This window comes from Meriones unguiculatus, chromosome 11 (assembly GCF_030254825.1).
Source record: "Meriones unguiculatus strain TT.TT164.6M chromosome 11, Bangor_MerUng_6.1, whole genome shotgun sequence".
Classification (NCBI taxonomy): Eukaryota; Metazoa; Chordata; class Mammalia; order Rodentia; family Muridae; genus Meriones; species Meriones unguiculatus.
The window spans coordinates 102,113,821-102,130,822 of record NC_083359.1 but is presented as its reverse complement, the minus strand read 5'-3'; the positions used below and the strand labels follow the sequence as shown (position 1 = coordinate 102,130,822).

The window sequence follows — 17,002 nt, the reverse complement described above, 5'->3', positions numbered from 1 at the left end:
CACACACACACACACACAGAATTTAAAAAATAATTAATGCACATATCATTAACTAAGAAAAGTATTTGCCAGAGTTGTAATATATCATAGCATTAACTTGAGATTCCTTTTCTGTTTTTGTTTTGTTTTGTTTTGTTTCTTTGAGACATGGTTTCTCTGTGTAGCCCTGGCTGTCTTGGAATTCACTCTGTAGACCAGGCTGCCCCAAAACTCAGAGATCTGCTTGCCTCTGCCTCCCAAGTTCTGGGATTAAAGGTGTGTGCCACTACCCAGCAACTTTAGATTTCTTTAAATAAGGAGAAAATTTGTAAATTAAGAGAGAAGTAATATGATAGGAATAAATTATAGCAAATCTAATACAACTACTTCTCAGAAGAATTGAAGTATATGAAAAATAATAACCCAGAGTGCTACCATGGTATGCCTGCTTTGTGGCCTGGGTCACACACATGTGCAGTGTCTGAACCAGGCACAAGGGGAAGTCACAGGCTTTATCTGTGAGAGTATGGATGAATGTCCTGTTCCTTTTATCAGTGTTCTTTTTTCAGACTTAAGAAAATGAATGTATGTGTTTTATAATCAAACAACAAAACAGCATTCAAAAAGAAAACACCTTTGAGTGAAAGCTTTTCACCTCCCTTAGAAATTCAAGTGTCTATTTTCTTTTCAGGTTCTGGGGACTGAACCCCAGCCTGGGCCTTGTGCAGACTGGAGGCAGCGAGCTCCCACCAGTGGGTCAAAGCTCATATTTTAAACCAACAAAACACTTAGTAAAAAGCCTATCAAAAATTCATCTTTAGAATTCAAAGAAGGAAAAGGTTATATTTGGTCTTTCTGACATTAGATGGGAAACTCAGAACAAATGCTTTTGGAATTTAAAATAGCCCTTTCAACTTAAAGCACTCTGATTTTTTGCCATTGTAGTAAAGTTCATGAGGTGGCAAGCCAGATGATTGCCAATCGCTCCTCACCAGTATTTTAATAACCTGGCATTGTTTCCCATAGTGTTTCTAGTTCCAGCACAGCACAGATGTGTTAGGCACCCCTCGCTTGCCAGCTTCCATCTGTGCTATACATCCCTCGCTCAGCAGTTTCTGAGCTCATCTGAACTTAGCACCTGGGGCCTCTGCTCTCCTATCAGTTTTGAACTTTTTTTCAATCAACTTTGTTTCCCCATTAAATCTTTACTTTAGATACTTAAAATTTTAAGCCTGAGGGGTTTCTCTTGACATGTACATGAAATGTTTAACATAGAAGTTTGGTTTGAGGTGGTTACTTCAGCAGCTTTTATGCAGGCAGAGTTGAAATACTTCCCAGGAGACAGAAGATATAGTGATTTGAACTGGCTGAAATTCCAGAGCAGAATGTAATAGAATTTCACAGCAGGAAAGAACCTTGGAAACAATTTAATCCAACTCTTTAGTTTACAAATGAGGAAATTGGAGCCAGAGAGGTTAAAGCCCAGTTGGAAACAGGTCTTCTGACTTCTCATTGTGATCTTTTTATTAAAAAACATTATCCTTACAGTATGCTCCTAACCATTGTGGCATCATTACTTGGCTTTTGCTATTTTATGTAAGTGGTTTTGGAACCACAAATAAAGCTGAGTCTGGTTCATGCCTGGGATACCACCACTTGAGAGGCAGAGGCAGGAGGATCCAGAGCTGAAGGCCAGCCTTGACTGCAGAGGGAATTTGAGGCCAGACTCAGCTTACATGACACCTTGTCTAGGGGAGAAAAAAATGCAATGAACTTATAATTTTAGAGGTTGGAACCCAGTGGTGCATGCTGAGCATATACAAGGTCGTGGGTTCAATACCCGACACCACAAAATATAAAATGAAACCATTTAGTTTGGCTGCCCAACTGGCAAAGTCAATGACATTACTGCAGCTTGAGGACATGTGTCTCAGCACAGGGCGGGCTTTCTCACTGATACAACATTCTCATTGGTCGAATTCTCTTTAGCTCAGTTGATTTTTATTTCCCTTGTTAATTGGACTTGTATAGGGAAGAGTTTCTTTCTGGGTCAGTGTTATTGTTATCAAAACTGTTAAAGAGTTTTGCTTTGACCTTTGTTTAGATATGGGTCTTGACAGTCATTGAGTTGATTATGGGGGCAGGGTTGGATGGGCATGAAATGTGCTGGAAATGGACCTAGAGCCTCATATATGGCAGAGAAAGTGCTCTGTGACTAAACTGTACCACAACCCCCATAAATTTAATGTTTTACATAAAATGTAAAATGTACCCCTGGCAGTGGGTAAAGAGACACCTTGTTGGTGATGATGTTCTTCTATCTGTCAGGGGCGGAACAGATAGCAGTCTTTTGTTCATCCTAGCTTGGTGCCTGGCTTAGTGGCCAAAGCTGTCTTATGCCTAGGACAAATAAAAATCTAATCCAGCCAGTGCATTGTGGGAGGAGGAAAACAGAGACCTGCGTTCTGTCATGCCTCATGGTATGGGCAGGGCAAGATGCCTACAGACCTGCCTTCCGGTTTACAGTATATCCAAGGCTGTAGATACCCACTTGCTACCTGGTAGCATGGACTAATGATATCACCCAGTGCCCATCAACCATTTGGCCATCCTGCAACAGAAACCACTACAATGTGCGGGTATGTGGTCGACAGATGGGAGAGAAAGAGAAGTGGAGCAGCTTGAGCATTATGAAGAGGGGTGAAACTGGAGACTCAAGGGAGGAGAAGTCTAATGTGAAAGGCTAGCTCGGCCACCTGGGGCCATGGTGAGGTCCCAGCCTGAGTTGCTGGTGAGGTCCCAGCCTGAGCTGCTGCTGAGGTCCATGTCTGGGTTCATGGCTATGCAGTGGCAGGGGTCAGTGTTGATGTCCATCTGTAGCTCATATTATAACTAAAGAACATGAGGACAGTCCCTGGTGGGACAGCCACCAGGGACCACATGGATGTCCAGAACTGTGCAGAACTGGCCCCACCCCTCACTGGCCGTGGTTCTCTGTATAGCTGGCCCCATCTCTCACCAGTGGCAGCACTCAGGAGAGCGGCCCTTGTGTCTCACCTGGACAGCACAGCAAAGGCTGACTCCCTCCGCCATGAGGTGGCCTGGGGGTAGGAGGGCTGAGATTCTTTCTGCTTCCTTGCCCCTTTCCATCTGAGGTCGTCAGGAGAGCTAAGCCCCCAAAGTCAAGAGAGCAGGTGAGCTGTCCCTGCCCCTCACTGGCTGGAGCACTCAGGAGAGTGGGCCCTGTCCCTCATCTGGGCAACACAGTGGAGGTGGCCCTGATGGTGAAGGCATGGTGAACTATCCCTGAGGGTGGGAGAGTGGGACAGCTGGCCCTGCCCCTCACAGGCTGCAGCACTTGGGAGAGCAGGCCCTGTGGCATAACTGGACAGCACAGTGGAGCAGGTTCTGGAGGCATGGTGTGGGTGAGCTGGCCCCAAGGGCATGAGGCAAGAGAGTTACCCCTGCCTCCTGCGGATGGTAGCATGGGGTGGCCTATCAGCGAAGTACTGGAGAGCTCATCTTGGTGGTTTGGGTAAGGGAGAGCCAGAGTGCTGACCAGCTCAGCTACCACCAGGCCAAGATCCAAGCCCTGAGTTATTTCATCCCCAAATCTATACCATCTGCAAATGGTTGGGATGCATGAAAGGGCCAGTCCTGCTGATCCAAAGCTGCAGGATCTCCATGACACAGGGCAACAGCAGGATAACTGGGAGGAGTCCTGGTGAGAATTCAATACTGATGGTGCCACAGAAGCCAGAGATTTCGATCTAGACCAATGACTCATTGCAGTTAACATTTGCAAGTGAAGATGTGTAGGCAGAGGGATCTAAGATGGGACACGCTGAGACGCACTACAGTTCCACAATGAGATGTTTTCTATGCTTTGTTTTTTTATTTTCCTCTCTCTCTCTCTCTCTCTCTCTCTCTCTCTCTGTGTGTGTGTGTGTGTGTGTGTGTGTGTGTGTGTGTTTTATTTTGGGTTTGTGTGTGTGTTTTATTTTGGGGGAGGTTACAAGCATGAAGGGCAGATATGAGGAGATGAGTGGGGTGCGTGATGTGAAACTCACAAAGAATCAATAAAAAGTTTTTAAAATGTAAAACATAAGGAAAATGAGTTTTACTACTTACTGATCTTATAAGTGTAAGTGAGGAATTTCTGTGGATGTTCGAAGACCCGTTAACCTCTCCTCCTCACCAAGAAAATGAAGACAGCAGAACAGCTGCACGGGCTCAGTTACACTCTGGAGTTCTTTGTGATACGGCGGGTTTTTATTACTTTTAACTCCCTTCCCAAAATCCCTTTTGAGTTGAAATCAAGAAAGATGAATAATATTGAAAGGGTTTTATAAATTCTACCTTGAATGTAGATATACTAAAAGCTAAACGAATGTTAGATTATAAAATAATGTTTCTCTATGCAGTGTGTTTTTGCGGTGCCCATGGAAGTCAGAAGAGGGTGTCACATCCCTGTTAGAACTGGCCGTGAACCTTCATGTGGGCTCACAAGCCCATGTCCGTAGAAAGAGAAGCAAGTGCTCCTAACCACCATGCCATCTCTCCAGCACCTGTGTATATTTTTTGCTCTAATTAATAAAAGCCTTGGCCTGGTGATAAAGGAGTCAATTTTAGATTGGATATAAATTAAACAATTGGTTTGAACTTAAGGCAGATATGTTTTCACTGAGCTGTAATTGCCATAAAGAGTCCTATCTGAGAAATGTGTAGTTTGTAATGAGAACCTAAAATGAGATTTTATGGATATGACCCGTAGCACTTTGAAAGTAGCAATACTTGTGTGTCTTAATGAGTTAAATTCAACTTAATAAAAGCTACCAAAACATGAAACTGCCCTCAACCTCCAGCTTTTGGACAGCCCTTTGTCATTACCCAGATTGTCACTGACTTCACTTGCTGAGGCTCAGAAATACACGCATTCCTGAAGGCTAAGCATCTTAAGGTAGCTTGAGGTATTTTCACATTTTGAAAATGTACCATCTAAATATCCATCAGTGGCGAATTTGGAGATGTTACAGTAGTCCTGCCAAGTGCAAACCTTTGTTTATCCAAAATATCCTCTTTTTTTATTTTTTTGTACTAACATATACACTTAGAACAGCTGATACTTTTAATCTTGATTCACATATTTACAAAGGTTTTCAGAGGCTTCCTCAATCATTGAAGTTAAATTTTGTACATTTTTTGGTCATCATTCTATACCATGCTCACTCAGTGACGTACCTCCCAAGCTGGACTCCTGACTTTAGTGTTTCTCTTCTCAAGTTTATCCTGCCCAGGACTACCAGCTCAGTCACAGCCATTTCCACCAGCTCAGTTCCTGCTTAAGAGCTTGAGTGGCTTCCTGTTTCTGTCCCCACCTCTTTCTCTTGATCCCTCAAATTCTAGTCCTTATCCCTCCTCACCATTCAGGTTCTTGGTGGCTAGGTGCACGATGCCTCCAGAGTGTCCACTGAAGGTGCTTCCCAGAGCACCTGGTTCAAATTCGACTTCTTAGCTCAAGTCCCAGGACAGGCCTTCGGGATACACAGTCAGGTGCTCTCTAGCTTTAAATTCTGAGTGCTTTCTTGTATTGGTCCCTCTCTGTGCTTGCTTGCAGGTCACATTTTCCTGGTGGAATGCCCAACGCAGCAGCACAGTCTTTGACCATAGGCTGTACTCCAGGACTTACGGTACCAGACCCCAGGATGGGGACTGGGATATTTGTAATAATGTAATAAGCTTAATCACACAGGTGATTCCAATGATGGGGAAAGCGCTTGATAAACTTTAGTTTAAGTGTAGTAAATATTTGACTTAAATAGAATTGAGTATTCTCAATTCAAGCTACTCTAAGTTCTTTGAAAACTTCATATTTGGGTATAATGCTGCTTCTTTTCAGCTACATGACAATCTTAAAAAACTGAAAACATACAAGGTAGAGCCCACTCCTGGTTCTCTTCTCATCCCTCCCGAGTTCCCTGTGAGAAGCAGGTATACTGGTTTGGTTCATCCCCTTCCCCGTTTGTAAATGCATCTGTATGTTTGTATGCAGTTCATATAATCAGCGTATGACTTGCTGGAAACTGAGCATTTACTCTGTGAAGTAGCCCATGGCTTGGACACACCCCCATTTGTTTAGGCACCCTTACTGAGAGATTGGCACTCAGCTTGCTCTCGTTTTTTCCCTGCACCTCAGTGAGCATCGCTGTATACACCCTCTAGTCTACTTGCTGATTGAAAAGAAGCATTCCCACTCTGCCCTCCTGTCCGTTTTCAGTTAACAAGCAATAATGTCCCAGGCTATACCAGTGTGTAGCTTCTTTCTCAGGGTTGGGTGTGATTATAGACCTGGCTCTCCCACCAATTGCTCTATAGCCTGAGACCTTTTTCTCCTTTGAATGGGTGGCTCTTGAAGTTCCTTAACAGCGCTAAGGCCTCATTCCAGTTAGGCTTGTGGGAGTTGTGCCTTCACTTTAACAGTACTGAGACTCAATCCGGAGTCTGTGCATGCTCAGCAAGTGCTCTGCCACTGAGTCCCACCCTGGTCCCCATTGATTTTTTATACTCAGCTATTAGCAAGTGTCATTGAAACTTAATAAACTATAGAAGGTCACAGAACATATAAATAAAGAGCTTTGTACTTATTTCTCTGTGAGTCGTCTGTGTTACTTAACCACGCTTGACATTTCCAAAAGAACAGTAGTAATATATTTTCCAATTGGATAATGATCAATGACTTTCAGAAAGCTGTTACCTATTCTAGCCCCCAAATCTTTGTGCAGGGACTTGCTCATGAAGTTTGGATAAACCTCTGCTCTTTCCACATATCTTTTGACTTCACTATTCTCTCATACATAGGGTCTTCATATTTAGAATATTTGTTGGACGTATGCTAAATTTATTTTCGTAACATTTATGAAGTGTTTGGCATTTATCGGGTGCTACGTAGATGTTAATCTCCACGCCCACTTTCTCCTCCCCTCTTGCTTATTTTGTGTAGTAGCTTCTGTTCAGTTCCTTCTAGATATCAGGTAGGCTCCCTTTTGACTCTACATTGCTTAAGCATTCAGGAAGTACATTACATACGCAGTTTTGGTTATCGTTATCCTTCCAGTCACTTGACACAGACCATAAACAGTCCTCTGTGGTGCGTGAAAAATGCCCTGGAGTCCCGGCTTAGCCTGTCTCAGGGTATCTGTTTCATCTTCAGATGCAGCCCATGTGCCAGTGATGATTCATGGAAATACTTAATGGTGAAGAATGGTTTTGTTTTTGTTGGAAGCCTTTGAAAGAGTGCTCATCAGAGTGTGGACTCCTCTTTTCAGATTCTTTCTCCTAACACTCCAGCACTTTCAGAGTATCCCCTTACAGAGATGCTGGGGCACTGAGCAATGAGACCCAAAGTGCTGCTTGAAGCACTTCCTGGATTTCATGTGGAGACTACCATAAAACTCAGAAATACCCAAAGCCGTCTTTTATAGGTTTGATCTTCCCAGATGCTGGAGAAGCTTTTTGGAACATAGAAAGCTGGCACTGTCCCTTTGCTGGCTGTAATGGCAATTCTGCAGTTACCAAGTAGGCCCCAGCTGGAGGCAGGTTTTTATATTAATATCTTCATCAATTGTTCTGCAGTCTCATCTCCAAAAAGAGAAACAATGCCAGAGCCTGTGTTGCTTCCCGCCTCTCCCTTCCTGTGGACTTTGTGTCTCCACTTCTTTTACTGTCATTTTCTTTAAAAGCTCCAGGAAGCCCCCCCATCCCCCGCCCTGACTGGTTGCTGCCTTGAGCATTTATGTGCACCAGGCAGCCACTGGCCATCAGAGGATTGAACCTGAGCTCTCTGGCACCGCTGCCCTTCCCTGGCATGAGGTTCTGGTGGCAGTTACTAATTATGAGTACTCCAGTTTGCACGTGCATTTTAAAATCCTATTTGGTGCTTTCTTGAGGAAATGGCACTGTGGCCGGTCTATGGCCAGGGAACTGTCAAGAACCACACCACATGGTGCGGGAGTGTGTCATAGAGTGCAAGTGCTGTCCTTCCTTAGGCTTTTCTTGGCAGGAAAAACACTAAATCTAATGGCAGAACAGGCAAATGTTGCTGGTGAAGGCTGTTGTTTCTCGGGTTGGATGCTTTGACTGACTGGAAGCAAGCATGTGCTTTGACCATGATGCTAAGAGGTAAATTAGCCCCACAAAAAAGGAGATTGTGTACCTGTTCTTCCTAGTTGTTGATTAAGACTGGATACTGAAATCAAGATGAAAAAGTCATCCCGCAGGGTTTTTTTTATAGCTGGGTGATAAAGGGCAAATGTGAAAGCTGTGATGAACAGAGGAAACACTAGCAAAGGTAGACTTCCTTCACTTGGCCTCTTTCCACAGTATCATCTTGAGGAGGGTTAGAGAAAGCCGTCCTGCAAATAAGACAGCTTTCAGCTGCTTTACCTGTGGTGTGGGGGGTGTTTCTCACATCTGCTTGTCATGCCTATTAGTGCAGAAACTTCAAAAGAATCTGATGTTTCTCTAAGAGTGGCTATCTTTGTGGTAACCTCGGTTTTTCTTTTCAGCCTCTGCACATTGTCTCAAATTTAAAGCAAAATGAAGTCTGCCCTCAAGCAGAAAGAATGCTCCCTCTCTGCAGGGAGCAAAGTGGTCATAGATCCACAACAACTTCTCAGTTTAAAAAACAAAACATGATGGGCTTGAGTGGGAGGAAAGAATTTTTGTGTATTTTATATCCTAAATGTTTCTTTGCAAATTCTTACTGTGATGTAGTCCAGAATTGTAGCTTTATGGAGCATTTTCAGCCTAAGGCTAGCAAAATCCCTTAACTTGTGGAATCTCGAGACGTGCTAAGGGCATATGTGACTAGAAGACTGACCGAAGGTGCAGGCATGGTGCGCAGTGGTTTACGCTTTGCCCGGTGCCTTGGTCTCTCTCTGTAGAGTAAGCTTTTCTCATAATTCACGAAGAGCCCCATCCATGGTGCTCCCGTGGCTCCGTCTTTAAATGTCAGTGTGTAGTTGTGATTGTGGTTACTCAGCTCTGTGAAAGTGCTAAACAATACATATATGGACATGCATATTACTTTAAGTGGGCATATATGTCTTGTGTGAATTATATCTCAATTCTATTATAATAGCAATTAAAATGTAGTTACATTTGAAAGTACGTGGTCATGGATTCTCCCATAAATTTATTCAGAAGAAATTAATGTGTTTTTTTACTTCTCTGGGAGGGAGCATTTTTATGGAAAGGGTGCTTTGCGTCTAAGTTTGCGTCTGAGCTCTGCCCCCATGCTAGCTCAGCAGCTCACCCATCCCTTCATTTGCAGCCTGATAGCCCCAGAAATGCTGTGCAGCAAGTTGGGGGAGCTGGTCTCTTCCCCTTCCAACCCTTGACACAAGTTCTTACCAAACATATGGGTGCTAGGTGGTCTTCTCTTTGTAATTATGTCTTCTAATTTAAAACCTTTAGTACACTCCATTTGTGTATAGGCACAGAAAGAAAGCTGCCTTTTTTAAAGACGAAATTAGTGCCTTAGGAAAATTAGATAAAGATAATTGCTACCAAGAAAATTACTACTGAATTAGGCTTGGAGAAGCAAATATAAAAGGTTTGGGGGAAAGCCATCACAGCATAGATGGATTACAGTCAGCATTCTCAGGATATTTGCAAATATCCTGAGTCCTAAACAGTGCGCCCTCTGTGTGGTTTATATGAAGGATGCCAGCTGAGCATGTATTCCTAAATTATATTTCAATGGTCACGGAGTGTTTGTAGCATGCTTTTTTTTTTCTTTTTCTTTTTTTTTTTTTTTTTAAGAACTGTTCATTTAACCATCCAAGTAAGAGTTCCTGAGGCCTGAATCATAGAGCCCCTACTGTAGGATGCAGAGACGCAAACCAAAGGGGAAAATGTTTAGGAAAATGTAAAGTAGCCTGATTCTGACACTGAGTGTGTGTGAAGGGCCAGGAAAGAGGAAGGTGGGGGGGGACAGACGGATGAACAGACAGACTGACAGAAACACACAGAGACAGAGAAATTAAGTGTACCCACGTTGTTTGTGTCCCTCGCTTTTTGCTGTTATTATTGTAGCTGTGCTAACTTTATGCTATTGAACACAAACAGAGTGATAACCTTGCCCACAGACTGACCTAACAAGTGCTGGTTTATATCTGTACAGCTGTATATTATGCTGAGTTATAGAAATGAGAATACAGATGTTTCTTCTCTAGGCATGTGGTCTTTTAGAGTTTAAAAATAATTTCTACATATAGAGAAAGAATATGTTGTTAAGTCTCAATAATGCTGTGAATATTGTCTTCTTTTAAAGCACAAACCTCTTCTAGATTGTTCTTATGGGGAACAGACTTTGAGTCCACATCTTGCAAAAGAAAAGAAACTCATTTTCTTCTATGGAGATTAATATTTTACAGTTGTCCCCCCGGGTTCCCTTCTCTCATGGTTCTACAAACACACAGCCACAGCACAAGCAACAAATTAGCCACAGCACATGCACAAACATGACTGTTGGAACAGTGGTAACGTTGGTGAATATGTAAATATAGAAGGGGGAATTTTGTAAGTCCCACCCTTAGGCAAAGAACTACATATAGCTAATGACTGCCGAGTGGAGAATTAGCCTCTCCCATATTTGAGCCCTTATATTAGTTTTCCAACGCAGAGTGATCAGCCTTGAAATCATATATGAACTACCAACCAAAACGGACTCGGCAGGATATGTTTACGTATTAGTTCACACACATACACATAATAATAATCAAAGAGAAAGAGGCTTTCAACTTGAGAGTGAGTGGGAGGAAGACATGGAAAGGGCTGGAGGGAGGGAAGGAATAAGGGAACGTTATGTAATTTTATTTCAGATAAAATCCTGTTTTTCTAAAGAATCTTCAATCCTTACAGCCCTGCTGCTAAAAATGCAAGAAACCAGAAGCCAGCTGAGGTTGACTGTAAAGCTGGGGTTGGCATGGAGTTGGGGTACATGTTCTTTTAGACCCATTCCTGGGCCTCTGGTCTTTGCAATTGTTCCCCCTTCTTGATTGTACCGTTTTAATAGATGTGTGAATAAAGCATGAAATACAGAACACATGTAGGAAACAGATTCCCACACAGTGCACTCTGCAATGTAAACTCCATGAAGTTTGGGAGCCTGTCTGTCCCATTCATGGCTTTTCTGGGGAAATTCAGTGACAAATGAAAATTGAACTAAGAAAGAAAGCTTTTCCTCGAGGAAACTCAAGAAATCCCAGAATAGGCTTTGAACTGTGGGAGGAGTCAAAGCTTGAGGTGAGAGATTTGGAGACAGCATTGCATGTTGTTCTGTTCCTCCAGTGTGCCACATTGCAGGGGATTTCACACTGGGAGCATCTGGAGCTAGGAAATACGGTCTGTTTGGTCAGCAGATAGTCACACACCTGTTTGTATTAATGAAGTCATTCTCAAACTTTTGTTCTCATGGCCCCTGTACACAAAATGGAAAGTGGGTTTGTTTTATTCATGATTGCTAAAATGTATCATTGGAATTGCACCTGAGAAAATTTAAGATTTTTAACTCAGTAAAGTAAGTAGTAGTCGTAGCGGCGGCAGCAGCAGCAAGCCAGACCCTGTAAGGCAAATGTGTATTCCCAGCAGCTCAGGAGGGTGAGGTGTGATGGTAAATTACAGAGGTGAGCCTGGGCTGCAGAATGAGGTCAGCATAAGCGCAAACAACGTGGTGAAGTCCTCTCTCTCAAAAAAATATTTTTTTTATTAATTACAGTTTATTTACTTTGTATCTCAGCTGTAGCCTCGGCCCCATCCCCTCCCAGTCCACCCTTCCTCCCTCTTCTATGCCCCTCCCCCAGTTCACTGATAGGGGCAGTCCTCCTCCCCTTCCATCTGACCCTAGTCTATCAGGTCTCATCAGGACTGACTTCTTTGTCTTCCTCCGTGGACTGGTAAGGCTGCTCCTCCCTCAGGTGGTGGTGATCAAAGAGCCAGCCACTGAGTTCATGTCAGAGACAGCCCCTGTTCCACTTACTAGGGAACCCACTTGGACACAGAGCTTCCATGGGCTACTTCTGTGCAGGAGTTCTAAGTTATCTCTATGCATGATCCTTTTTTTTTTTTTTTTTTTTTTGGAGTATCAGTCTCAAAAAAGACCCCTGTGCCCAGATTTTTTGGTTCTATTGCTCTCCTTGTGGAACTCCTGTTCCCTCTAGGTCTTTCTGTCTCCAGCTTCTTTCATAAGATTTCCTGCACTCTGCCCAGAGTTTGGCTGTGAATCTCAGGGTATGTTTTGATATCCTGCTGGGTAGAGTCTTTTAGAGGCCCTCTATGATAGGTTCCTGTCCTGTTCTCACTGATGTCCGTCTCGTTTGCCTTTCTGAATGAAGATTGAGCATCTTACCCAGGGTCTTCCTTCTTGGTTAGTTTCCTTAGGTATACAGATTTTAGTATGATTATCTGATATTATATGTCTAATATCCACTTAAAAGTGAGTATATACCACGTGTGTCTTTCTGCTTCTGGAATACCTCACTCAGGATGATCTTTTCTAGATCCCACCATTTACCTGCAAATTTCATGATTTCTTTGTTTTTAATTGCAGAGTAGTATTCCATTGTGTAAATGTACCACAATTTCCGTATCCATTCCTCAGATGAGGGACACCTGGGTTGTTTCCAGCTTCTGGCTATTATAAATAAAGCTGCTACGAACATGGTTGAGCAAATGGCCTTGTTGAGCATATTTTGGATATATGCCCAAGAGAGTCATAGCTGGGTCTTGAGGTAGCACTATTCCTAATTGTCTGAGAAAGAGGTAACTGTATTAGAATACTTGCTTCATATGTGTTAGGCATGTTCAATCTCCAATACTGAAAATAATCTATATATAACAAGCCCATTATATATTAACATAAGTAGCATTTTCATGAAAAGTACTTTAACACCACAGCTTGTGAGTCTTTCTGTTGTGTGCTTATCAGAACTGGCTTCTGATTGCAGGTAGCGTGTCGCAGCCTGTTTGGTTGAAGTCTATAAAGAAAATCTGTCCTTCCATTGATTCATGTTTGTGCCCTCACAAACCTCATGAAGGGTCTCTGGAACTCCCTGTGGTCTTCAGGCCACACTGAGAACCACTGTGCTTTAAAGCAGTGCAGCATGAATAGTGGGCTTTGTTTGTTCAAAAACTAAGAAGGTTACCATGGGCAAGCAAATGAGAAATTAATGGAACTCATAGGGAGAGGGATGCAGAAGGTGGGGCAGGGTTTGGAATTTCTTTAGCAAGTTTCATGTTGTGTATTGGGTGGCAGGTCCCAATGCTGAGAGGAGATAGTTACAGACACTATGAGGAACAGGCTTGAAATACAAGTCCATCCTGGTTAAAGTGATTGGGAAGGTAAGTAGTAAGAAACTGAAGACTAGACAGGGAGCTGGAGTCTCAAAGAGAAAGCAATCTTTCCTAGCACAAAAAGGTACTGATGTCCAGTTGGGATGAAAGGACACTGCTCAGACTGGAGGCTTAGGGACAAGGGCTCCTGTCAGAGAAGTGGGCATGGGTCTGGAGCTCACCTTAGGGTGATTCCATCAGGAGCCCTCAAAGGTGCCACCTCTGCTCGGCCACTTGAGCATCTTCTGGAGTACAAAGCCCTGCGGTAGGGGTCCAGTTCTCCATGTGTGTTTGACATCCCCCAAGCCATCTCTCTTAACCCTCCTGGAAGTCTTCATAGGTGGAGCTCTATGTCCAGTGTTGGCGTGTCTGTGGGGAGCGCTAAGTCCAGGGTTAGCATGTATGTGGAGAGCACTTAGCCCAGTGTTGGCGTGTCTGTGTAGGGCCTCCTTACATTATGTAGCTGTGTTTCTGATCATTTTTTGTTTGCTTTTGTTCTTTTTTTCAGGCCATCCAGACCTTTCAAATTTCCGAGAAGGTAGAGTATTATAAATCATCTTGTTGGATATTAAATTTCTCTGCAATTTCCCTTCCTCTGTTTTTCCTACATTTTGTTCTTTCTACCTTCTTCATGCATATTTTTATGAAGGGAAAATACATCTCCACATTGTCTACCTTCAAAACCCCGTATCTGAAAAGTGCTTTTCAGTCTTACAGGAGATGTTCTTAGCTTTTACATTCTCTTGGGGGCCTGCATTTATGTTTGTCTAGTTGTTTTGCATGTTTTCCTATTTAAGTTGGCTTCTCTCTCCTTTTTTTTTTTTTTTTTTTGGTGGGAGGGTCACCTGCACCTTCATTATTTTATCTTTTGAGTAACAGTATCTACCATTCTGCCAATTAGTGTGACTGGAATACATGGGAGTTTATTTCAAATGCAAAATTAGAAAAAAAATCCTTTTAAAAAATTATAACTGTATTAAGATGAAGATCTTTTTGTGGGAATTTTTTATTTTTAAATTATGTATATATGTGTATGTGTATGGAGGTATGTGCACATGAGTGTGGGTGTCTGTGAAGACCGGAGGGTGTCAGATCTGAAGCTAGAGTTACAGGCGGTCGTGAGACACTTTATGCAAGTGGTGGGACTAGAACTTGGATCTTCTTCAAGAACTATCTGCGCTGTTAACTGCTGGCCCTAGAAAACTTTAAATAGATAGAATTCCTGAAGACAAAGAAAGACCCTATCCTGTTCTCTATACACTGAACTTCTACTGAGGTGACTTGTGAGACTCAGCTGCCACGGAAGCTCAAGCAGAAAGCGTTCAGCCCTTCCAAGGAGAGCGCTCATTGTCTGCAGCAGTGGCTCTCACCCTGTGGGCCACGACCCTTCTGTGAGTCAAGCAGCCTTTCCACAGGGTCACGCATCAGATGTCCTGCATGTCAGATACTACGTTATAATTCATAACAGTAGCAAAATTACAGTTAGAAAGAACAACGAAATGATTTTATGGTTGGGTCATAACGTGAGAAATTCTAGGAAAGGGTCACAGCACCAGGAAAGCTGAGAACCACTGATTTAGAGGAAAAGTACACATCCCAAGGGGGGCACTCACTGTCTAAAGTAAAATTCCCATTAGCAGACTCCCCTCTTTGAAATAATGCTTAAGATTTTGGTAAAATATAATGTATAAATTACATTTCAGCCTTCTTGTGTATTTATGATACTAGGAGTTGGGCTCAGGGCCCAGCACATGTTAGTTTGTAAACTAAGAGCGTCTGCATTTGAACTATTTGGGCTGGTTCTCTTCTGTGTGCATGGTTGGAGGCTGGAGTTCAATGTCAACTCCCTTCCTTCATTACTTTCCACCTTTGTTTTTGAGACAGGACCTCTCATGACCCTAGAACTTGCTGTTTCAGCCAGGGAAGCAGTTCCCAGGTCAGGTCCTTATGCTTGCACAGCTAACACTGAGCCATCTCCCTAGTTTGAACCATTTTGAAGAGGACACTTTTATGACATTATATATTACATATGTCATATGTATATATGCATATACACACACAAGTGTGTATTTGTATCTTCATATCATAAAACCTAAATGCTATATAATAACTGTGGCCTCATTTCCTTTTGCCACAGTCTTGGCACCAGGGTTCTACTTTTTTGCCTCTATAAATTTGACTACTGTGTAGCTCATTTGAGGAGAGTCAGAGTCATCCAGCTCTTGTCCACTGTGACTGAATCATTCATTCTGTTAGCATCATGTCCTCCGTCACTCATATTCTAGCACATGTCATAAATTTCATCCTTTTCAGGCCTGATTATATTCTGTTCTTCTACATGTAAATGCCAAACGTTATCTAGTTCTTCCATTTTGGCCCTTCCTTCAAGAGAGAGACACAGACATAGGAAAAGATATTCAAGTAAATATGCCATATTAACAGAAAGAAGTTCACTTACCTGGAAATAATGATTTTCTTAGCTGACTAAAGGTTTAATGTTTTGAAAATATTTGGGTTTTCCTCTGTTATCAAATTTGGATTTTTTTTAAAAAAAATCTTAATTTCTTTTCTTTTTTTTTTCATATCTACCTACATACAACGATATCTACTTAAATACAGTTTACTCACAAAAGCCTTTCCTGAGTTCCCAGTTCCCACCTCACCTGGAAATGATCTTCTATTTTTCATTGTCCAAAGTTTGCTCTGTTCTTCTAAAGCCACCCTTTTGCCTGCTTTTGTAGATGTCTGTACCTGTCTGATTTTCTACACTTAGCTGTAAATTCCTTGAGCCAGTCTTTGCATTCCCACAATGCCTTGCATTTTAACTATTTGATTTACTGTTAGAGGTGAATATCTATCTCACACAAAGGAAACAGTTGTTTGTCCTATTTTTGTGTGTGAATTCTTTTGACTCCAAGTCATTCTTCCCATTGGATTGACAGTTGACACCAGTAGATACATTGTGAGCATTTTGAAATGCCTGCCTTTAAGGGACAAGAAAAATTCGACAAATAATTGAGGGAAGGCAATAAGCTGGGAGAGGGGGGTTCTTTAGAAAAGAAGAGCGAACATAAGATCTTACAGTTTGCTCAGGTCAGAAAGGTTTGGAAACAGTTAGTGGGTTTAGGCAGTGCCACAGAGTCAGAAGAGTAAAGGCTACTAGGGGCTAAGGTGTGGTGGTAAGAAGAGGGGCACCTGGTCAAGTCGCACCCTTCAGGGAAGTTTGTATAGAGAGAAGATTTCTGGAGAGGCTACAAAGGGTAAGCCAGTAGAGGAGCAAATCATTTATTATGGAGGGTACTATAACATCAGTGACCAGTTCAAAGCCTGCATGGTGCTACCTGAGCGTAAGGAGGTTCTGCAGGACACTCATGACAATTATTTCTCATCTGTTTCCAGAGCAAGCCTAGCAGTAAGGGTGAGCCTCGGCAGGTATATTCAAGGGACTTCCCATTTGATACCAGTCTAGCACAGCAGTGCCGTCCTGGGCCAGGGAGCTAGCCTGCGCACTCACGCAGTCATGCTGCATGGATGCATTTAAGATACCCTGTCACTAAGGGCATTTGATACAGCCAGCTGAAAGATAATGTGAACTTTATACAGCATGAGCCAGCATAGAGCTGCAGGCCCT

General features: G+C 42.7%; 1 protein-coding gene and 1 non-coding gene across 13 annotated transcripts in view; both read left to right on the top strand.

Moving 5' to 3' along the window:
- Disp1 (dispatched RND transporter family member 1) overlaps nucleotides 1–17,002 on the top strand; it is a 145,504-nt gene that overhangs the window by 111,578 nt on the left and 16,924 nt on the right. For all 12 annotated transcript variants that reach the window (XM_060364857.1, XM_060364863.1, XM_060364860.1 and 9 more), the window contains one exon: nucleotides 13,880–13,909. In XM_060364857.1, coding sequence (XP_060220840.1) covers nucleotides 13,880–13,909 — 30 coding nt within the window. The remainder of the gene's footprint in view (nucleotides 1–13,879; nucleotides 13,910–17,002) is intronic.
- Nucleotides 2,249–2,392, top strand: LOC132646590 (small nucleolar RNA SNORA48). The gene has a single exon (XR_009584853.1). It is a non-coding gene; the product is annotated as a small nucleolar RNA SNORA48 (small nucleolar RNA).